This window comes from Podarcis muralis, chromosome 7 (assembly GCF_964188315.1).
Source record: "Podarcis muralis chromosome 7, rPodMur119.hap1.1, whole genome shotgun sequence".
Taxonomy (NCBI): domain Eukaryota; kingdom Metazoa; phylum Chordata; class Lepidosauria; order Squamata; family Lacertidae; genus Podarcis; species Podarcis muralis.
The window spans coordinates 16,689,615-16,714,096 of NC_135661.1; the positions used below are offsets into that span (position 1 = coordinate 16,689,615).

Here is a 24,482-nt window from a genome sequence, read left to right on the forward strand (position 1 = left end):
CTGCCGCTTAACCTGAGTGATACCGGAGAAGTGGGTTCAGACCCCTCTCGACCTTGCTGCGGAAAGTGGCTAGTTTGCTTTGTCTGATAGAGCTCAGTGGGTGACACTTTGAATGAAGCCAGTTCTGAAGGCACGGTCTAAGAGTTACAGCCAACAGGGTGCTCTCCCCAGGTGTTGTTGGACTACAACTCCCATCAGCCCAAGCCAGCAAGGCCAGGGATGATGGGCATTGTAGCCCAACAAAATCTGGAAGGCAGCACTTTTGGCTACTGTCAGTCTAAAGGGATATGACACAGCCAATTTGCCATACTTAAACAGAGTGGCTGGAGCCACCCAGAGTGGCTGGGGCAACCAAGTCAGATGGGTGGGGTACAAATAAAGTATCATCATCAACATCATCATCATCATCAGGTCTGGTCAGCACATGGATGCAATGCTACATGGGAAACCCCACCTATGCTGCACTAAGTTGTATGATCAGATATATGTGTAATAAGTGAACAGTATATGCCACATCTGTTCAGCTATGCCCTGCACCCTTTTGCTTGCATTGCAGCTGGTGTGATGGGATTTTGGAACTCGCTTGTTGAGAGAGAGGAAGTCCCATATAATGGACATACCGGCGACCTAGCTCCCAAAGTTGGATTGAAGAGTGAAAAAGGCAAGATAGTTGTAAGATGCATTGACACATCTGAAAAGTCCACTTGCCCAATACGGGCAAATGCATATTTAAAAGAAAGCCTATTGGCATGCACCAGCATTTGCAGAAAGGCCATAACTCAGTGGGTTGAGCACATGTTGAGCATGGAGAGGGACTCAGATTCAATCCCTGGCATCTCCAGGTCCTTCAGAAACCCTGGAGGGCTTCTGCCCATCAGTGTAGGCAGCACTGAGTTAGATGGATCAGTGGCTTGAGTCTGCACAAGGCAGTTGCTTAGGTTCTAAAATAAATAAATAAGATGGCAACCTATTGGGAGTGCATTCCTGGCTGGCAAATCCCCAGCTGAAGGACATGAGAAGCTGCCTTATAAGGAGTAGGACCAGTGCTTTCCCCCCTAGAAAAATAGGTACTGGTACTCACCATGAAGTTGTTATAGTAAGTGCCACACTTTTTAACAACAACAACAAAAAGGTGCTGCCCTTGAGTACCCCTTGAAAAAAAGCACTGAGTAGGGCAATTGGTCAATCTATCCTAGTATTGTCTTCTCTGCCTTGCAGTGGTGTTCCAGGGCTTCACTGAATCACAGAATTGTAGAGTTGGAGGGGACCTCAAGGGCCATCTAGTCCAACCCCCTGCAATGCAGGAATCTCAACTAAAGCATCCATGGCAGATGGTCACCCAACCTCTGCTTAGAAACCTCCAAGGAAGGAGAGGCCACCACCTTCCAAGGTGGTCCATCCCATTATCAAACCAGCTCTTACTGTCAGAAAGTTCTTCACAATATTTAGGTTAGAATCTCCTTTCTTGGAATTTGAATCTATTGGTTTGGGTCCTACCTGCTGGTGGAAACAAGCTCTTTCCATATTCTATGCAGCAGCCCTTCAGCTATTTGAAGATGGCTCTCCTATCACTTCTCAGTCTCCCCTTCTCCAGCCTAAACCTTCAGGCATAAGATTTACCTAGTGAGACCCCAGGGATCAAACCTGGGACTTTCTGCATGCAAAGGGAAGCCATTCCTCCACTGAGCTGTGGCCTTACCCCCCAAAAGAGCCAAAAAAAACCCCAAGCTGTGCAACTTACTGTCCAGGTCGCAGATTTAGCCGTACTGGATTGCTGGAAGGTGACCTCGAAGTGATGCGGCCCCGGGTAGTCAGTGTTGGACGGGATGACAGGCGCTGGGGACATGGTGTCGAAGGTGGAGCTGGGCTGCGAGTAAGGCGAGAGCGTCGGGACATTGGAGGCGTGCTCGGAGCTATAAGGGCTAGAGGAGGCGGCCCTGCTGTCAGTGCTCTGATCCATGCTGTTGTTTAGCAAATTAAACTGAGACTGGAGGAAAGGAAACGGAGGGGGAGGAGGATGGAAAGGGGGGGAGGAGGAAGGAAGGGATGGAGAGAAATAACACCGCCAGTTTAAACACATGGAAATCTCAACACACTCCTTTTTTTTGCAAAAGAAAAAGTTTTCCAGGTGTCTTGTTACAGGCACCTTTAAAGGGGTAGCCTCACTCCAGAGAAAACCAGCGTGGGCCATTCATGGCTTGGCTTCTTATCTTTAGCCATTACACCACCCCCAATTCCAAACAAGCCACCACTTGTTAGAAAAAGAGAAGGATACTCTCTCTTTTTTTGCCTTTTGCCTTTTTTTCTAACAAGACTGACCTTGTTCCTCAACTTGATCCAGGATGGAGATGACACATGTGCAACCCTCCCCCTCCAAAAAAACCACAACCCAGGATACATACATGCATGCATGCATGCATATATCATACATACAAAAATTTTAGCAAAATGGAACCCTTGCATTTTGCCCTTGGGAAGAGCTAAAGGTTTTGTGATTTGGGCGCTGTCCATTCTGAAAGTGAGACTGAAGGCATTTGCATAAGTGACTGGCCCTCATGAACTATCTCTAGGTGTAGCTGTGGGTAGAAATAGAAAGAGATGTCAATTTCAGTTCCTCTCCTTTTTCCAGTCTTAAATTTAGATTGCACATTGCATTTTTTTCCTGTTACATAAGACAGCATGAAAATGTGTGTGTGTGTGTGTGTGTGTGTGCATTTTTACACACATTTCCCGTTATTTGTGCATTTTTGCAACGCATATTTGCCTTCTGTGAGCATTTTTGCAAGCTGTTTCCCCCACCTTCCAATAGGATGCAAGTTTGACTGTTATTTTCACTAATATGTGCATGCTTGCTTGTATGCAGTCTTTGCTTGGACTATTTCATTGAAAATCTTCTCTTGGAGAAGTGCTCATTTCAAAGGAGAACTGTGTTTTGGTTCACACAGCTGTTTTGGGGGGGCAGATTTGAGAATTTTGTATTAAAATGCAGACCAAATGAATTTCCCCTCCATCCCTGAGCCCCAGCCAGCATACAGCCAAAAGTGATGATGGGAGCTGCAGTTCAGCAACCTGTGGATGGCCCATAGGTTCCCTACACCTGGAGGTGATGTCCAAGAATCCTTCCAGCTTTATAAGTCTATGGGCAAGTTTACTTGCAATGGGCCGCAGTGCATTCTCATCCACAGATGTAATGAATGAGCACAGCAGTCATCTGTGGAGAAGCATACAACTATTAAGAGAACTGCAGCCGTGGCTCAATTAAAAGAGCATCAACTTTGCATGCAGAGTAGAGCTTCAAACTGTGACATCTCCAGGCAGAGCTGGGGATTTCCTCTGTCCAAAACCCAGGAGAGCCACAGCCAGTGACTGTAGACAATACTGAACTAGATAGACCAATGGGTCTGGCTCAGAATAAGGCAGTTCTCTACTTCCTTGTGCAGGTAAACTTGTCCAAGGAACTGGAAGCAGGTGATAATTGTCTTACACAAAACCTATCTACCCCTTTTCAGCATGAGGACTGTATACTGAAGGTCCAAGGGTTGTATGCCACACACACACACAGCAGATATAAAGCCACACACAGGTCATGCCACGCTCATTGCCACTGAAGTGCTGGGCTGAGTGGCGTAAACCTCTCCATATAACTCCATGCTTTGACTGGGCCATTTCACCGTTGCAGTGCTGAGCTGTGCAGAGGGGCTTTAAGCCACTCAGCTCAGCACTGAGATGGAGAAAAGAGGGTGCTGATTTTGCTGGGGGCTGGTGGGTCCCCTGCAGTGGATGTGGCCCATGGACTTTGGGCATGGCACCCATGAGGCTACCCCACTGATTTCTCCCTGGATGGGCAAATGAATCTTGAAGACTTTGCAAAGAATCTTCCCTGGGGGCAAATGGGGTCCTGGCTTGCCAGCTACCTTTAGCCAACCCCCACCTGCCAGCCTTCTTACTTTCCACTAGTCAACGGGGGGCAGGCACTGTCCATCAGCTTCCTCCACCTTAGCCTGAGTGTTGCCCCTTGTATAACTCAGCAGGGAGAAGGAGGCAGATGGGGCACAGCTAGAATGAGTCGGCTCTGCCTCTGGCGCCACCTGCTGTTGGGCCTCCTCCCTTTGGCCCCACCACTCCCAATGGGCACCACAGTGCCACACCTGAGGATGCTGCGCAGAAAGCAAATGCCCTCTTGCTGAGTTACAAAGCCTCCTTCTGATCCGCTTTCCTTATTTCAACGTATGCATCTCCCACCTTTTTGAGGTCTTCAAGGCAGTTCGTGAGCGTGTTTGAACAAAGTATATTTTTGGTCTTGGCAGAGGCAAGCCTGCGCACGTACGTAGGTCTTCCACCCCAGAAAAGGCACAGAGATTCCCTTGCCCTGTGCTTGGTGTCCATGCTAAAGACCCATGCCAGGGCTTCAATAGCTTTCTAGCATCACTCACTGGGGAGGGACCATAAACTCAATGGTTAGAGCTCCTGCTTTGCACAGAGAAGGCCCCAGGTTGAATTGCTGGGAATATCCCCTGCCCATAACACTGAACACATGACAGGCAGGGCCAACTACCACTTAGCTGTGATTCCTGCATTGCAGCGGGTTGGACTAATTGACCCTTGGGATCCCTTCCAACTCCACAATTATAAGCTTTTATGATTCTAACTAACTAGTTTCTGCTGCCATTCTCCTCTCTGCTGAATTCTTCAAGGCTCTAATGCCACCTTTCTCAACCTTGGGTCCCCAGAAGTTGTTGCACTACAACTCCCATCATCCCTAGCTGCCAGAGATGATGGGAGCTGTGGTCCAACAACAGGAAAGTCTGCTCTGGTGTGTTCAAAAGAAAGCTGTATCCACACTCTAGGTCTCAGGCTCAAAAAATAAAGTCCGCTTCCTGGTTGCCATTACAGAATGCAGTTGGGAGAAGGAAGGGTGACAAAGCTAGAACCAGTTAGCTGTGCCTGTCGTTGGCTCTGGCGCCACCTGCTGTTGGGCTCCCTGCTTTCCGCCCCACCAGTCCAAACATCCACCAGCCACCATGGCATGCAAGGGAAAAAATAGAGAGCACAACAACTGATTGGTTAAGCCCTTAAGAGATCTGAAGCGAATGTGAAGGAGAGAGGGAGATACCCAAAGTGGTCCAAGAAGGAGGGGTTATGATGGTTTAAGGAAGGTGTGAAACCAGCCCAGGAAGGTGTGAGGATGGGGGCAGCACTGAAGGCCAAACAGAGAGGCTTGGAGAGGCATGTTCAGGTCCAGGAACTCACCTTCCTCACTACTGGCATGAAAAATACTGCCATTTATTTCTTTGGGAAATTCCTAAAGTTCATGAATGTGTGAGCAGTGTACATTAGAATCAAACATCAGTACAATATCATCATCATCATCATCATCATATATGTTAAAATATAAGTTAAAATAATTTATAAGTTTTTTTTAAAAAAAACAAACTTATATGCCACCTTCTATTCAGGAGTGGAGGAAGGGGGCAGTGGGGGCAGACTGACCCAGGTGTCTTCGCTGAGGGGGGTGACATTTGGACACCGCTAACACACGACTTCCAAGCCTACCCCAAACTGTCAGGGGAAGGGGGGAGCTGCGCCGCTTTGACAGCACCATTCCCCCCCTTCCCCCTTCGTTTTGACAGCTCAGAGAGGCTTGGGAGTCATGGGTGGGCAGCGTGTTGAATGTCGCCCATCAGTGGCTCGCTCCAGGCACTCATGATGCTCCACCCCTCGGGAGTGTGCTCCCCGCCCCCCCCCCCCGCCCCCCGGAGCTCCTCTGCCCTCCTTGGGTGTGCGCCTGCCCTGGGCAGCTTGGGCATATGCTCCACCTCTGCTTCTATTCAGAAGATTTAAGGGCAGTTTACAGTCAAACTATAATGCTGCTGCTGCTGATAATGATGATGTACTACAAAAATGCAATAAGCCAACACTGAAACGCCAGAGCAATAGCACCTACAACATCCAGCAGGAATTATCAGCACAATATCTGTGCCCAGAAAAATGCTTGGGCAAATAAGTGCATGGGTTTGTTTGTTTTCAGCATACACCAGAAACTGTTGGAGCTAACCTTACCTTGCTGGTGAGTAGGGCCGTCTTAAGCATATCCGGCGCCGTGGTGCAAAGATCCCTCAAGCGCCCCACCCGTGTTTCCCAGAGTTGTTGACCTTTTCCTAAGCCTCTGCGGGGATCACTCTCCTCCCATGGAGGTTTGGGAGGCAAGCTGCATGCCCGCCAGCCATATAGTTGGCGGGGCGCAGCTTCCATCCTAAGCCTCTGCAGGCATCGCTCTCCTCCCATGGAGGCTTTGGAGGCAAGCTGCATGCCTGCCAGCCATATGGTTGACGGGGCACAGCTGGCGGGCATGCAGGGAAAGGGGAGGCCGCTGGTAAAGCCGTGCAGCTCCCCCACTTGCTGGGGCACCCCTGAGAGGCTGGCGCCCTAGCGCAACACACCAGTAAACCTAATGGGAAAAACGGCTCTGCTGGTGAGAGGGTAGTACAGCCATAGAATCATAGGACTGTAGACTTGTAAGGGACCCTGAGGGTCATCTGGTTGGCATGTACTAGGGTTGCCATATTTCAAGAACTAAAAATCCAGACATTTTTTAGGGGGGAGTTTCAAAAACCCGGACATTTTGCCGATTTCCCAAAATCCTCCCCCCTCCAGACGCTAATTCCACCATTGCAATCCCAGACATCTCTGGGGAAATCTGGATGTATGGCAACCCTATCATATACACCCATCAGCATCAATGGGTCTACTCTAGCACTGGATCCCACCCAACGACCTGACTCTACACCAGACGAAGCAAAACTCTGAAGATGTGTCTGCAAAGCACCGGAAGCTGGGTGGATTTCATTTTGCAGATCCCCAGTTCAAGACAGCAATGGAACGTAGTTACCCTCCCCTTCTTACCAACATGCCATCAATCTTAAGATTTTTAAAACTAACCAGACTTTGGAATCAAGGGACAAGTTATAACTTGGGATTCTCGAACCTCACCCACGGATAACTTTCTGATGTTGCACTCTAATAGCTTCCTTTCTTTTTCTTTTCTTTTTTTAGAAAAGTACCAACATGAGACATACATGTCAAGCAAGACCTCCAGCGCGTTGCAACTCCTACAATATCATCAGTGTTCAGTGAGTAACAGTTGGAATTCGGAGCAAGACTGAACATGCACAGGTGGAGAACACCTCTTTTCTCCCCGAAAATATGCATGCAAAACTCCTTTGTCCTCTTTGATAATACAGTCCCAGGATGCTTTCGCCCTCCGCACCATGGATCTTGAGGTGCCTCCTCAGATAGAGAGCCCCAAGAATAGGAATTGAAGAGAATTTTGTTTTGTCTGCATTTTAAAGCAAACCAACCAAATTCGCAGTTCTCCAGCTAATATGCAGCTTGAACAGAGTCGGCAGAGTCCGTTTTTTTAAAAATGCAGTTTTGGCTCAAAAGACATATACTGAAATCTGTATTTTATGAGGATAATGGGTTGTGGCCAATGCTAGGCTTAATGAGACCAGACCCATTGAAATTACCGAAACGAAGGTAGTCATGCCCATTAACTTCAGAAGATCTACTCTGAGTAGGACTAGCACTGGATACCATCTAATGTGTACAAAGGTGTAAGGCATATAAAGTGTGAACTTCATAAAAGAAATGCATAAAACATATGTGCAAAAAAATGCATATTTCAGGGGAAAGTGTGTACAAGGATGTATATAATTTAAGCACAACATTTTCATTTTAAAAAATATATTTTAAAAAAACTATTAAAAAAACAGGACAGGACAGACTTCTGGCTGAAAAACACATGAAAATACAAAAATGTGTTTATCAGGAGGAAACTCACACTAAAATGCTGAAGAATTTTCATGGTGATGATGATGATTGAATTGCAAATTGCTGCAGAAAGAGATAGAACTGAATTTAAGATTGGAAAAATGAGACACTGAGATGCCACAAACTAGCAGATCCTTCCATTGCTAATGATGGGGAATTGAATAGGCATAAGAACATACTTTGGCCACCTCATGAGAAGAGAAGACTCCCTGGAAAAGACCCTGATGTTGGGAAAGATTTAGGGCACAAGGAGAAGGGGACGACAGAGGGCAAGATGGTTGGACAGTGTTCTCGAAGCTACCAGCATGAGTTTGACCAAACTGCAGGAGGCAGTGGAAGACAGGAGTGCCTAGTGTGCTCTGGTCCATGGGGTTATGAAGAGTTGGACACGACTAAATGACTAAGCAACAAGAAGAACATCAGAGGTGTCTTTCTGGATCTGACTAAAGGTACAGCATCCAGTTTGCCTAGCTGGTCAACCAGATGCACCTGGGAAGCCCACCATAAAGACATGGCTGCAAGAAGCCCATCCCACCGTTGTTCCCCAACAACCAGTCATCAGGGGCATAATATACTTTCTCCAGCTTCCTCCTCCACCACCAAGAATGTATCTAACCCCCATTTTCAAGCCATCACCTAATTTTGCAGTAGCAGCTTCCATAGTTTATCTATGCCCTGTGTGCAGTCCTTCCTTTGGGCTGGAATCTCCTACCAATCCATTTCTTCAGCTGATCCTGTGTCCTTGTCTCATTAGAGAGGGTAAAAAAACAACACCCTCTCCATCCACCCTCTCCACACCATGCCTAACTTTCTAAAAAAAACCTCTGCCCACACCCACCTTTACTCAAACTAAACATTTCTCTGGTGAAAATAGGAACGTCCCATTCCATACCCCCCAATATGGCACATTCCTGGATCAGTTCAGAAACCCAGATGACTTCTTTAAATCTGGGACTGTCCCTGGGAAATAGGGGCACTTGGAGAATCTGAACTTTCTTTTCTTTTCTTTTCTTGAACTAAAAAGGCTGCAGGTATAGGAGCTTTTTAGTTCAAAAAAAAAAAGAAAAGAAAATTATAGAGGTGTTGCTGCACCTTGGTGATCATTTTAGTTGCCCTTTTCTACTCCTTTTGTTCTGAGACTTGGGCACAGCATTCCACATGTGACTGCACCATAGATTTCTATAGAAGTGCTGCAATGGGGGCAGAGGGTATGGATTCGCTTTGGTTAGGATGCTATTGCGGACCTCTGCCTAACTGGCGCTTTCTGAAAAGATAAGAGAACACAGTAACAGCCTGTGAGATCAGTACAATGGCTCATCTAGCCCAGGATCCTGTTCTCATGGAAGCCTACCAGATGCCTCAATGGGAAACCCGCAAGCAGGATCTGTGTACAAGATCACTCTCCCTTCCATTGATTTTCAGCAACTGGTATTCAGAAGCATGGTTGTCTCCAACTATGGAGGGCAGAGAATAGCCATCATGACTAGTAGCCACTGGTAGCCCTCTTCTCCATGAATTTGTCCAATCCTCTTTTGAAGGCCATCAAAGTTGGTGGCAGTTCAGTAACCAAATAATGTGTACAAAGCTGTGAATACACTGGAGCGGGGGGCAGTGTGCACAGAAATGCTAGTGAAATGCATATATTAGTGCAAATGCATCATCTTAGGGAAGACTCCTTGCGAGTAAGTGCATGTATGGTATTTAAATTGTGCCTACTATTACGAGAAAATGCCATGAACTTGGTCAGCATTTTGACTGCGCTACACCCTCAAGAGCTTTAGTATGTGGTACTATGACAGAATGACTAAATGTAATCCAGCATGGATCAGATCAGAAATCTAGACGAGAGATTACCAGGAGCGCAAGATATACAGATAATAAACGGCTTGTTTTAAAAGAAGAAGAAACAAAACCACAACGGTGGCGATTACTGGTGAAGTAAATTAAAGAGACACAGTCACCCTGACTCTGGCAATTATCTCCTAAGGTTACAGAAAACACATGGCCTGTGAGCATTACACAGGATCGGAGGCAGCTACCGTGAGTGACTCATGCCAATTAGCGCAAGTTAAGAGTCAGACCCCACTGAGCACACACCACGGCTGTGTTACACTGTTTGGTAGACAACAAGGTCTAAGGCAGATCACCTTAAATGCTGAGTGATAAATTGACAGATAACTTCTAACAGATAACTGTGAAGAATCAGATTATAAATCCCTTTGATTTTAGTGCAACTCACTTCTAAGTAATACATTTAGGGACCAAGCTTGGAAGCAGGATCCCAATGAAATGGCCAGGATTTAATAAATGCAACTTAGAAGCCAGGCTCTGGAGTGACTTTTAAAGTTACAGTAAAGGGTTTGAGCATGAATTAACATTGCCATTGTTCATATATATGGGGGAGGGAGAGGGAGAGGGAGAGGGAGAGGGAGAGAGAGAGAGAGAGAGAGAGAGAGAGAGATTGTTTGTCGTTGTAAACTTCATGGAAATTTCTGTGCCATTGGAGATGTTCTTGCGGGTTGTTAATTGTTCAGCAATTTCATGGATCAAAGCAAAAGAGAAATGGAAATAATTACTGTGAAATTGCTTTCTTTGCAAGCTAGCTTTAAGAGTATAACTTGGCGATTTTTCTATATAAAAAGGTATTTACTGTTTGAGATTGTCAAGGATAAATAATGTCAGAAAAGCTAAGAAGCACGCCACCCGAACGTAACATGTTCAAGCAGAAGTCTCATTGAACTCAGCCTTCCTTTCTCGCTTGTTAAGAGTGCTTAATACACTTGCCTTAAAAGCACATACAGTAATGTATGAATGCCATCGGTGAAACACAGAAAACCCATAAAGAAACAAGCCTTCATATCTGTAACCAAGCAATAATCCGATAATTTCAAAGACTAGAGCACCAACACAAGAGTTTGCGTTTATCAACATTAGTCCCATTAATTTCAATGGGTTGTATCCAACTAAGTTTAACCTAAAATAGACTCATTGGAATGAATTGGTCTACTCTAGGACTAATGTTAGATAAAGCCTAATGGGTCTACTCTGAGCAAAATCTAACTGACTACTTAATGGAACACTTATGGACTACTTAACTGACACATACTATTGATTAAAGACATTTATAATATTTGAAATAAGAGCCAAGCACATTCATCAGTAATTGCCAGTGAGTGCCTTTCTTTTATTCTAAGGAAGCTCGTTTCCGATGCACTGTGGTAAGGAGCCAAATTATGTGGGCATGGTGACAAACCCTCCTCTGTCACTCTTTGAAGACCATGCTGAGGACCAAAACATTGTGTTGCATTTAGTTGGAACCCCTGCAAACAGCTGAACTGTCACAGCATAGGCTACATCGCAGGATCCCATTCCTAAAAATGACAATGTGGATTCCCCTTGTGGTCTTTGTTGACTGCCATATCCTAAATGTACAGGGTCTTTGGTTACACAGATCCTTTTTTGTCCCCAGTTCTCTTGAGCACCTTCCTAAACAGCCTCCCTTACAAAGTTATGGATGCATAGGGAAATACCCGCAAGAGAAGCATTAAAAAAATTGACATGTGGGAGACAAAGGTCAAAATTCACCACTGAGCCACCGTACCAGATGCCTTGCCAAACAAGCATCCTGTGCTGTGGGACCCAACTCCATCTTCAATGCAAGCCTGCTAGAGTGAGATCAATGCATCTCCCCACATGCTCAGAAGTGCAAAGACAGTGGCTGGCAGCGTCCCTCCAGGTTTTCAGACTCTCTCTGCCCTACCTGGGGATGCCAGGGATTAAAACCCAGGACCTTCTGCATGCAAAGCAGATGTCCTGTGCCGCCGAACCATTTGCTAACAGGCAAAGCAAATGCTACCCTGATTCAACCCATCCTGAGCCAGCCCACACTGGCATTCCTCAAGAATCCACAGGTGCCCTGTGTTGGTCTAGCCAAGCACCACCGCGTCGCGGGAACCGAGCCCTCGGCAGAAGAAAAGTCGACACCTACCGTGGTGTAGTGCTGCATTGGGTTGCTAGCGTACAGCATTTTAGTCTTCTTGGGGTTTAAAAGTAACAGGGGAAATCCCTGTCGCCGGAGTCATGGAGTCAAGGGGTGGACGGTGGAGCCACGGGGGGCATTTAAACGGCATGCAAAAGTGGGGAGGGCGGTGAAGTGCCTGTGGTGTGCCAATGGGGAAAGGGCAGTGGAAAGATGTGGGGCTGGCTACTTTGGTGGCTGGCTATTTTGCTTGCTTCTCTACCCCCACCCCCGGCACCCTCCCCACACCTTGGTTCTGTCATCTAGCTGCATCTAACAACAAAACTCATACCCACCCCTTTCCCTCTCTCATGACTATTCATTAAAGAAATAGGCAGGCCTAGACTTGCCCGGTGATGTATTGGACAGTACCACTGGTTCTCAGTGGAAAGGGGGGGGGGGTTGGAGTGTGAGGTGGGTGTCCTTTCTGCAGAATAAAACTGAGCCAGACTTAATTCCCATGTCCAAAATATATTTTTAGCTGCATGAAACAGATTTCGGTGGTACGTTGCTTTGTCATGGACAGAGTGAGACTTCTCTGCATGGGCAAATGGAACGATTTGGAAATTGTCCCCAGGTGTGTGTGTGTATTTGTGTGTGTGTATTTGTGAAGCTGAGAAAAAGGTCTGTTCCCAAGACAGATAGTAATAGATTATAGAAGTCTGTGCTTTAAAGAGAAGGCCTTCTTTCTGCAACAAAAACATGTATCAATCCATCGATCGATAGATGCAGATACTGTGGTACCTCGGGTTACATATGCTTCAGGTTACATACGCTTCAGGTTACAGACTCCACTAACCCAGAAATAGTGCTTCAGGTTAAGAACTTTGCTTCAGGATGAGAACAGAAATTGTGCTCCGGCGGTGCAGCGGCAGCAGGAGGCCGCATTAGCTAAAGTGGTGCTTCAGGTTAAGAACAGTTTCAGGTTAAGAACGGACCTCCATAACGAATTAAGTACTTAACCTGAGATACCACTGTATATGCAAGAGTGCAAAGCGGGGTACTGATTGTGCTGCTTCCATACCACTGGCATGAATGGATTTTAATATCATGGAGTCTGCAAGCTGGCAAGCTGCATGAAAGCTTCTCATCGTTGACCTATAAGGCTTTGGTCCACACCATTAGGGCTGCCGGAATTTCTCGGACATAGCTGGGATTCGTCCGCCAAAAATAGTGACTGGGCAGAATTTATGATAATTGGTCAAAACGTCTGTGAAAACCTGGTCGTACGGCAACCCATGTTTTTTGCAAGAGATTTTGCAAAAGAAGCTCAAAAACTTTTGTGTCTGGATTTCCACTTTCTGAAGTATGGCAACCCTGCACATTATACATTTAAAGCATCTCCATCGCATATTTAAAGTACCTGGCTTTCACCCAAAGTACCCCTCATGGAGCAACAATCCCCCATGCCTTTAACATACAACAGTTCCCAGAATTCTCTGGAGGAAGTCACGAGTGCTGAACGTGCTTTGAATGTATGGTGGGGATCTGGATAGTTCGTCTTTTGATTTTGTGTGTGTGTGTGTGTGTGTGTGTGTGTGTGTGTGTGTGTGTGTGTGTCTCAAGGACTGGCAAAGAGAGGATCAGGAAGCATGGAGGGTGATGGGCAGCTGTCTTATTTACTGCATCAGACCACTGGTCCATCCAGCTCAGAATCACCGATGGCAAAGATGCAGAATTTTTTCCCAGCTTGAGGGCCACATTGCCTTCTGGGCAATATTCCAGGGGCCACATGCCAGTGGTGGGTGGTACCAGAGGCAAGAGCAGGTGGAGCAATGAATGTAAGCTTCAGCTTTGTGCAGTAGATTGGTTTCTACTCACACTTGCAGACACTCATCTCTATCCTTCACCAGGCAAGCAAGAGGGATGGTCCAGCTGGGCAGAAGCACTTAAGGAGAGGCTGTGCTCCCCCTGCTCTTCCTCCAATGAGACCCCTGGTTCCAGATCTGAGCAAGAACGAACCCTGACACCATGGTGATTCTTCAGTGTCCACCTTGTTCCCCAGGGCCTCTGGATATAATTGAGAGTTGTGGCTTGGGAAGAGTTCCAAGGGCCAAAAAGTGAGGTTGGGAGGGCAACATTCAGCTCTGGGCCTGAGGTTCCTAACCCCTGGCCTATGCTGAACCACAGTGACTCTCCACCCTTTCTGACAGGGCCCATTTCCAATTCCATCAAGAACAAAACCTGGGAGCTTTTGCCTGCCAAAAGCAGGACTCCAAGTCGCCTCTCCTTCCAAAGGAATTGTTTCTGTCCCGTGCTTCCTTCTCAAAGGAGCCCAGGGCAAGCAAGCAACAAGTGATAAAACAATAAAAACCACCTTGAAAACAATTCCTATACAGATGTGGACTGGGAGAGATCTCAACTTAAAAGGCTTGTTGGGAGAGGAGGAGGGTAGGCACCGAAAATACGGCAGAGACAGCAGCTTGTCGATTATTCAAGGAGAGGGTATTCCAGAGGGCAGGAGCCACCACACTGAAGGCCCGGTTTCTACTTTGTGAGCAAAGAGCCTCCTGGTAAGATGGCATTTGCAGGAGGCCCTCACCTGCAGAGTGCAGTGATCGACTGGGTATATAAGGGGTGAGATGATCTTCCAGGTGTCCTGGTCCCATGCTGCATAGAGAGCTTTGTACACCAAAACCAGCACTTTGAACTTAACCAACCATAGGAAAAGAACTTCTCAACACTCCGGGATGTAGAGTGCACATACTAACAAGTGCATGCATATCAACCAGGAGGTTCATCTGGATCCACATTCACATTCTCAGGACCATTGGAGATATTGGGATGAAGCCTCCTTTTATCATTCGCTGCCTCCTGCCCATCCATCTTGCATTCGTCCCCCATCCCTTTATCCATACACTTTCCATGAGCAACGGAGCTCAATTTTCCCAGCAGACTTGAAAGAGTCTGAGGGGCAGCAAGAACGACCACTCACACTTCTCCAGAAAAGAGGGCAAAAGAGGACAGAGTTCTACGTCACATTCACATAATGCTAATTTATATGTGCAGGGGCAGATGTAGAGATAAAGACAGCAATTTAATTGGAACAATTTAATTGGAACTTCTCAGCATAGTGAGGATGACCATCCTTGGTCAGCTTGAGCTACTGTCCAGGTGGAAACTGAGGCTGGGCATCTCCCAGGTCTCTCCTTCGTCTTCTTCCAACAGAGGGCTGTCCTCTATAAAGTGGGGTACATGACATGGTTTGTGTTGGGTCAAGTGACCTCAACACTGCCCTGTAGCCCACAGTATCTTAGGCTGTAGACCAGGGTTTCCCAAAATTGGGTCTCCAGCTGTTTTTGGACTACAACTCCCATCATCCCTAGCTAGCAGGAGCTAGTCAGGGATGATGGGAATTGTATTCCAAAAACGGCTTGAGACCGAAGTTTGGGAAACCCAGATATAGACCCTGGTGCAGAACTTTACAACTCTGGGCAAGATCAGTTCTTCTGTAAACCACAGATTGGATCCTACTCAGAGTATACCCACTGAAGGTCCTCAACATGACTAACTTAGGTCCAATGATTTCAGCGGGTCTTCTCTGAGCCAGACTCACCTGGATGCAACCACATCCTCTCGGCTCCCACGTAAGGGGCTGTTATTGTGGGGTTACAGCAATTCAGCTCAGATATTATTGACAGGGCTTGACATATTAGCACTCCACAAGCAGAACCTGCAACAAAATATTACAGAGGATCCTTGCTTCCAAGAGGGCTGGGAAACCTGTGCCCCTAGCCATGTCGAGTTCTCCAGATGTTGGCTTCCAACTCCCATCATCCCAAATCAATTGTCATTGGGGCTGATGGGAACTGTAGTCCAACAACACAGAGAGCACCGCATTGGCTATCCTTGCCCTAGGCAATGGTAGCTGATGCCTAGTGGGACTGATAGGGCAGAAAGCAGGGAAGTCAACAGCAGGTGGCACCAGAAGCAATGACAGAGCCAACTGATTCTAGTTTTACTCCCCATCCTACTCTTCATACCTGCTAAATTCTATAAGGGCAAGGACTGAGACTAAGGAGTATGAAAAAGACAGCCAGGGCCACCCTGTAGGCAAGTTGCAAGTAAGAAGGCAGGTGGACATAGAATTATAGAGTTGGAAGGGACTCTGCAGATCATCTAGTGCAACCCTCCTGCAATGCAGAAATATGCAGTTGTCCCATACGGGGATCAAACCTGCAGCCTTGGCATTATCAGCACCACACTCTAGCCAACTGAGCTATCCAGGCACATCCAGAGGAATCAAGGTTGGTGGGGCAATACTCCATTTGCTCTAATGGACCAGTCTCCACTGCCTCTGGGGCTGCATGCACTCAACTTTCAAAACCCCTCTGCAAACTATCAGTGCAGATCTCTAGTCAGAGTGTCTTGCCCCTCTTCCCACAACCAGCTGGCCCCAGGTTCTATTCCAAGGGTTCTTCAGCTAGGTGATGAAAGTGTTGGAAGTTTGGGTGCAACTCTGCTTGGGGTTACGACAGATAGAGTGAGGGACATCCATATCCACAGACGATCCCTGCACATTTAACCTATCCGCTTCTTTCTCTGTCTTCTGTCTGTTTAGGCTGATACATCTTAGGTGCCGTGTTTACAACTTCCTCCTTCTCCTCCTCACACTTCTTTCTTAGACCTCAAGATGACAGGTCCTCTTTGAACTAGCCTGAGAGATTGAAGGAGCAAGCATGGCTGCCTTGTTGTTCTCTGGGCTAGTTAGACTAGAACTAGAAACCTTTCTAGCTGCTATGTATTTCCTAAAATCATTTTGGTGTATTTCCTACAACAAACAACTTTATTATTCTCTTGCATCTCTCTTTGTGTGATTTCAACAGGCAAAGTCTATTCTCTAACCAAGCTTCAGTAGACAAACACTGCTCAATAGGCATATGAAAGGATTTCAGTAGGTAATAGGACCCCAACAGAAAGACCTCTAATTGAATCCCTGGAGAACTCCTGCCAGTCTCTGTTGACAATGCTACTCCACCTAGGCATGTCTGCACAGCAATGAGTTCAGAGGGGCTGACCCCCTAAGCAAGTGTGCATAGGGGGAAGGACCACAACTCAGTGGTAGAACATCTGCTTTGCATGCAGAAGGTTCCAGATCCAATCCCCAGCACCTCCAGGTAAAGCTGGGAGAGATCCTGTATGAAACCCTGAAGAGTTGCTGCCAGTCGGTGTAGGCAATAGTGAAATGGACTAATGGTCTGACTCACCATCCTGTGCTGCTGTGTCTTTGGGGAACAAAATGCAGTAGAGCACCTGCATTTTGTGTGGAAGGTCCAGTCCACAGCATCTATAGGTAGGGCTGGTGAGAAAGCCCTGCCTGAAAACTTGCGACTCGGGGCTTATCATCTCCTCTGTTTGTCCCCTGCTTTCTCCAGGGAAAACCTGCAGTTTAGTGCCAAATTGGAACAAACAGCAACCGGGTTCCCTGCAGAATGCAGTTTCGCTCCAATTTAGGGCTAAAGAGTAGGTTTTCTGGGGCAAAGGCAAAACCACTCAGACTCATGCCTAGAAAGCATGAGGCAAGCAGGAATCCGGTAAGACCCTGCTTCCTAGGCATGAAACAAGCAGAAGTGTGGATGAACCTTTTGTGCAGACAATACTGAGCCAGGTGGATCAATGGTCTAAGGCTCCTTCCTGTATTCCTAGAACTGCAGCATCAGTATCACCGCAGGAAAACATTTTCACGGTTCCTTGCGGCATACCTCTATACCAGCATGAATTAGAGCCTCTGCTTTTGTGCTGTTGACGTGCTCCACCTACTGCAAGAATGTTTGCCTTCCACTTGTCCAGTCAAGCAACAGAAGCTTTAAACTTGGAAAGCACAGTTGGTTAGAGCGTGGTGCTGATAAACACCAAGGTTGCAGGTTCAATCCCTGGCTGCATATTCCTGCTTTGCAGGGGGTTGATTAGATGATCCTCAGGGTCCCTTCCAAGTTTACAATTCTATTATTCACATTCCTACACCTGAGAGACGTTTGGCTGTTCAGCAGAGGTCTATGAACTTTAAAAAAAAAAGGAGGAGGAAAGAAGGAAGGAAGGAAGGAAGGAAGGAAGGAAGGAAGGAAGGAAGGAAGGAAGGAAGGAAGCTGGTCTTCCCTCTTGGGACTCTTGCTTCATATCCTCCCCCACCCCAGCAGCCATGAGCCCAACCATGATAAGAGAATGGGGAGGGGAAGGAGAGGGAAGCAACTAAGAGAAACTATAAGCAGTGGCTTCAGCTTTGGTTTTGAAACTCTGGCAACTGGTGCCCGCTGGGGCTAGTGGGGCAGGAGGCAGGAGCCCAGCAGTAGGTGGCGCCAGAACCAATGGCAGGCAGAGCCAGCTGATTCTGGGTTGGTCCCCACCACTCCTCCTTGCTGAAGTTCTACAAGGGCAACACAGAGGCGAAGGAAGAGGAAGCAGCGGGGAGTGCTTGACTGGGTGTAAGCAACGTGGCAGACAAAGGGCACACTGATATTGGTGGGGCAGTGTGCCACATTGGCCCTAATGGAGTAGCCTCCACCGTTGTCTCCCAGAGAGAAGCCTTGAGGGATCCATTGAAAGTTACCAGAGGTACCTCTGTGTGAAGAGGATGGCACACAACTCCATGGTAAATCACTCCGTTTTGAATGCAGAGGGTTCCTGATTTTATCCAGCATGTAAAGGAGTGCTGTGCCAAAAACTTCTCCTGCATCCTGCACCCCCCCCCCCATTTTCCCATCCAATAACATGAAAGGAAATTGCATTTACAAAATATTGAAAGGGGAGATGAAAATTTCAGAGAAATTCTTGGGTTGTTTGTTTGCCGTGCATACCTTTTGAGGGGGCCAAGGGAGTTGTCTGTGAACAACTTGCTTTTATTCTACACATCATCTCATCAGTGGCCTGCAGCCTTCCTGGGTGCCCAGGTTCCAATCAAAGCCCAGGGAAAGCCATTGTGAGTGACTCATCCCATAGCTCTTTCTCAAATCGGAAGCAGGGGGAACTGGGCAGGAGGCTGCAGAGCCCTGGAGAAATGTTTACTGGGGAAGAAAGTAACATCAACCACCTGTGACCCCCTTGCAGCAATAAAGTGAGCTCCAACCCTTGCATTGAGAGAAATCCTACAGAAATTCTAAAATGCCTTGAAGATGAGACAGAAAATCTGAAGCTTCATTTGTGAGGAAAGCAAGCTTTTGAGAAATTGGAGGACACATTTCAGCACACTGATAGTGTACTGGGAGTGTCGGGGGGGACCAGTTTCAAATCTCTGCTCACTTGTGAAGTTTACTGGATGACCTTGGATCAGTCTCCCAGTCTGACCTACTTCACAAGGCTGTTGTGTGGGTAAAGTCAAGGGGCTTGAGTTCACCATCTGGTGGGAAAGACATCTGCCTGAGATTCTGGAGAGCTGCTGCCAATTAGAGGAGACAAACGGTGGCCCAATGGTCTGATTTAGCCAAAAGCAACTCTGGAAGGTGAAGCATAGCTCAATGGTGGAGCATCTGCTTTGCATTCAGAAGGTCTTAAGTCAAGCCCTAGAATCTCCAGTAAAAGGATCAGTTAGAGTAGACAAGACCTCCAAGGGTGTTTCAGAGAATAGCATTGGGAAACCTCATGGCTCAGCCTCATGGGAACTGATCTGTGAGCACCAGCTCCCCATAAAGTTGAACCTTCTCTCCCATTCTATTTAACAACCTCACAGATCCATTGGGACCAGTCCTCAGGAGATCTGAAGCAAAGCATCATCAATATCTCTCTCTGTGTGTGTTATATGGATCAGGAGAGAGAGTGCAGACAGTGAACCAGTATCTGGAGGGGGTCATGGGATGGATGTGGACCAACAAAGGGGGGAGGAGGGGGAGGAGGAGGAGGAGGAGGAGAAGGAGAAGGAGAAGAAGAAGAACTAGCTGCTCTTTTGCTCCCCTGCTGTGATGCCATGATGACAAAAGTGGTCCCCCAAATTGTTTCCTTCTCTCTCTCTCTCTCTCTCTCTCTCTATATATATATATATATATATATCATAGGTAGTTTAAGAGTGTGATTAACAAAAATGAGGTTTATTGTGAGGAAATCACATCACACAAAATTCAAAATGTAAAAGAAAAGGATGTAGTGTTAAAGCAGCAATCTGCTGCGTTGCGGCAACCTTGAAAGAGCTCACCTCCTCCTTCCCTTGAGAATTTAGCTGGTGCAAACGCTTCCTGAGGCCAAATCTCTGCAGGACAAGTTGGTAGAGTTTTGAAATGATAGGACAGACAGTACCATTTCAGACTAGGAGTGGGAAATCTCTCTCTCTCTCTCTCTCTCTCTCTCTGTGTGTGTGTGTGTGTGTGTGTGTGTGTGTGTGTGTAGGAGGAGGAGGAGGAGGAGGAGGAGGAGGAGGAGGAGGCTGTTCCATTAGGGTCAAAGGGACCCTACAGCTAGTCTCCAGCTGTATTGCCTTCTTACTTACAGCCCAGGAGGTGGCACTGCCTATCAGCTTCCACTTCCTTAGTCTCAGTGTTGCTTCTTGCAGAACTCAGTAGAGAGGAAGATGGAGACAAAACTGGGATCAGTTGGCTCTGGCTACCCTTGGCTCTGGCGCCACCTACTGTTCATCTCCCTACCTTCCGCCCTACCAGTCCAGACACCAGTGCTTGAAGTCTGACGTGTCCCTTGAACCAACCCATCACCATGTCATTCCTCTGCAGCTTCAATTGAGTCAACAAAGCCTTCCACTTTCTTCCATCTCTTACCATTACGGAGTCATTCATGCTTCTCATCTGGAAGACATCCATGGTGACCTCTGTGCGGTTAGAAGCTTCACTGCTCCCTGCATGCCCCGACTGGGGAAGGTCAAAATAAGTGCTGTCAGGTTCCCTGGTGGAAAGGAAACAAGAAGGCTTCAGTGCATCTGGTCTGGTCTTCACTGAATGCAGCCTCACCTTGCACTTCTACTCATTCATTCATTCATTCATTCATTCATTCATTCATTCATATTTAGCAAGGTATATATACCAGCTTAATCCCCACCCCAAAATCTTCAATGGTGCAATCAAAATTCAAGATTCCCTGGGATGAGAGAGTATGGGTTTAGAGGATCTTGCATTTTCACAACTGATTTGGAGCTACACTAGAGTAAGTTCCCCACCCTCAGCTCAGTCAGTAAGTCCCACATCCTATTGCTTGGATTGCTTGGTACATGGCAGGCTTGCAATATAAGACACTCATTAAAATTACCAATAAAATCAGGTGTTAGCTGGGCTGCTTTTTGCAAAATACAGCCAGCAGTTTAAATATATACATAATGAAATAAATTTGCAAATTTAATAGCATGTCAAATTTACCTGTCTGGGGCACAGAAAACAGTACAGTGAAGGCACTTACTTAATATCAATGGGCAGTGTGTTCCAAATAAGAAGTGCTGCCACACTGAAGGACTGATTCCTTGCAAGCATAGAGCAGGCATTATGTGGTGCTCTTTGCCTGCAGAAGATCCAATCCCTGGAATCTCTAGGTAGGGCTGGGAGATAGATCCCTGCCTGCAACTCTGGAGAGCTGATGCCAGTCCATATAGGCAGTTCAGACAATATTAAGCTTGTAAGACCAATAGCCTGACTCCGAAGAAGGCTGCTTCCTATGTCCCTGTGATATACATCGTTTTGAATGCATGCATTTAAAAATTGCCTTTCGAAACTGTGCATCTCTGCAAACTAATTTCATCTGGAATACAAATGCATGCATGTTGGTTGTTGCATGGCTGTTATTGAAGTTGTAAATTACCCTGTGGGTTGTTGTTTGTTTGTTTGTTTGTTTGTTTGTTTGTTTGTTTGTTTGTTTTAAGAAAGCCATTCATTATGGTCCCAGAATCCTGATGGCATAGATCAACCTCCACCTGTCTAGAGCACTCCAGATTGGTGAAGGCTGAAATATTGGAGAAGAGATGATAGAGATGATGGGGGAAACTGTTCAGACAGAGCCAGGCCTGGTAAGAGCCCTGAAAACACCAACCCTGCATTGTCAACTCCCACTGGACAGGGCTCTGACTCTGAGGACAAGTCCCCTTTGGAACTGCCCACAGTGGAGGGAGGGCACTTTGCTATTACCACTCTGCAGCCTAGAGCAGCAGTGGTAGTCCCCAGCCCTGCTGGTGCCAGTGCTTAAGATAGGAGTTGTCTCTGTAAGAGCCCACAGTTCCTTTCCTTCTGCTAAAATTAGACTTGAAGGCAGCACTTTGCTGCAGCCAGTTGAACAGAGTCTTTGCATCTGTTGCCCTCAACAGTTTCTTCTATTTGTAGATGGGTCCATGGCCCCCAGAAAGGCTGGCAACCTCTGGCTTAAATAGGGCAGCAGTTTCCCCCAGAGGGGGTGGAGCTAGATGGCTGCAATATTATTTAAACCCCCCAGGTGGCTCTGCACCTTTGCTGGAGCTGCATCCTTAGCTGGTGGTATCTGTGCTTCAAGGAGCTGGCCAGGGTCCTGAACGCCTGTCCTGTTACTGAGCCATGCCAGCTCCTCTGTTGGGTCCTGGCCAAAAGCCCAGGTTACTGTAATGCTGATGTCTGTGCAGGTTGATGTTACCTGCTTGACAATGGAGGAAAAAATAAGCCTTTCTACTATCTGCATCAGCTAGGTGAAGCTCCTAAATCCAGCTATGGCATCAACAAACAATACATGTGGGGTCTCCTGTTTGCCTGCAGGGGGAGAGAAAGTTAGCCAAAATTGTGCATGGAAAGTCACTCAGGGCAACAAGGACATTACTGTAAGCTCTTTGGGGCAGGGGCTTATCACTGCAAAGCTCCATTCACTTAGACGGTGATCACCAATAGTCAGCATGGATTTCTGAAAAATAAGTCATGTCAGACTAACCTGATCTCGTTTTTTGACAGAATTACAAGCCTGGTAGATGAAGGGAATGCAGTGGATGTAGCCTACCTTGATTTCAGCAAGGCATTCGACAAGGTGCCCCATGATATTCTTGTAAAGGAGCTGGTAAAATGCGGTCTTGACTATGCTACCACTCAGTGGATTTGTAACTGGCTGACTGACCGAACCCAAAGGGTGCTCATCAATGGTTCCTCTTCATCCTGGAGAAGAGTGACTAGTGGGGTGCCACAGGGTTCTGTCTTGGGCCCGGTCTTATTAAACATCTTTATCAACGACTTGGATGATGGACTCAAGGGCATCCTGATCAAATTTGCAGATGACACCAAACTGGGAGGGGTGCCTAACACCCCAGAGGACAGGATCACACTTCAAAACGACCTTGACAGATTAGAGAACTGGGCCAAAACAAACAAGATGAACTTTAACAGGGAGAAATGTAAAGTATTGCACTTGGGCAAAAAAAATGAGAGGCACAAATACAAGATGGGGGACACCTGGCTTGAGAGCAGTACATGTGAAAAGGATCTAGGAGTCTTGGTTGACCACAAACTTGACATGAGCCAACAGTGTGACGCGGCAGCTAAAAAAGCCAATGCAATTCTGGGCTGCATCAATAGGAGTATAGCATCTAGATCAAGGGAAGTAATAGTGCCACTGTATTCTGCTCTGGTCAGACCTCACCTGGAGTACTGTGTCCAGTTCTGGGCACCACAGTTCAAGAAGGACACTGACAAACTGGAACGTGTCCAGAGGAGGGCAACCAAAATGGTCAAAGGCCTGGAAACGATGCCTTATGAGGAACGGCTAAGGGAGCTGGGCATGTTTAGCCTGGAGAAGAGGAGGTTAAGGGGTGATATGATAGCCATGTTCAAATATATAAAAGGATGTCATATAGAGAAGGGAGAAAGGTTGTTTTCTGCTGCTCCAGAGAAGCGGACACGGAGCAATGGATCCAAACTACAAGAAAGAAGATTCCACCTAAACATTAGGAAGAACTTCCTGACAGTAAGAGCTGTTCGACAGTGGAATTTGCTGCCAAGGAGTGTGGTGGAGTCTCCTTCTTTGGAGGTCTTTAAGCAGAAGCTTGACAAGCATATGTCAGGAGTGCTCTGATGGTGTTTCCTGCTTGGCAGGGGGTTGGACTCGATGGCCCTTGTGGTCTATTCCAACTCTATGATTCTATGATTCTATGCAGATGATACTTACAGGGTGCTCCAAAGGTGCTCGAATGTGGTGCCTTCGTCTGCTGGGGAAGACTCAGACATCTTCACAGCAGGGGTCTCTGATGAAGGATAGATGGCCCTAAAGGGGAGAAAGGGAGAAGGAAATCAGCTTAGCAAGCTCTGAGGTATTTTATTTATATAAGTGTTCATATACTGCTGCGTCATAAAATAAGGTGGCGTACCATGCTAAAACACAAAGTGCCTTAAAAATAAAATAAAATAGAAGTGCAGATAATTATAAGGTGATTTTGAATAGCCATAGATGTTTGACTGTGAAGCTACACTGAGTTGGGAAATTTCCAGCCTTCAAACCAGATTAGGTCTACCAAGCCTTGGCATTTGGCCCTCAAGGCCATTTCAGCCAAGCCACAGCCATCTGCCCAACACCTGATATGTCATAGAAGAAGTTAGGTATCGTGCGGGGGAGGAGCCATAGTTCAGTGGCAGAGCATCTCAGGGCTAGGAATGTCCCACTGCCAGACAGTGTAGATAATGCTGGACTAGATGGACTGGCTCTGTAGCTTTCTCTCTTCCTATGTACAGGTAAAAGTCCTGGTTCAGCCAAAACTGGTAGGACAAGCACC

The 24,482-nt window shown here is 46.9% G+C and overlaps 1 protein-coding gene across 3 annotated transcripts in view; it reads right to left on the reverse strand.

Annotated features, from left to right (window-relative positions):
• Window positions 1-23,973, reverse strand: part of TP73 (tumor protein p73) — a 74,102-nt gene extending 50,129 nt beyond the window's left edge. For all 3 annotated transcript variants that reach the window (XM_077931313.1, XM_077931312.1, XM_028740983.2), the window contains exons 1-3: window positions 23,882-23,973; window positions 20,545-20,668; window positions 1,742-1,987 (exon numbers count right to left, since the gene is read on the reverse strand). In XM_077931313.1, coding sequence (XP_077787439.1) covers window positions 1,742-1,987; window positions 20,545-20,668; window positions 23,882-23,940 — 429 coding nt within the window. In that variant the 5' untranslated portion in view covers window positions 23,941-23,973. The remainder of the gene's footprint in view (window positions 1-1,741; window positions 1,988-20,544; window positions 20,669-23,881) is intronic.
• Between the last annotated feature and the right edge of the window lie 509 nt (window positions 23,974-24,482).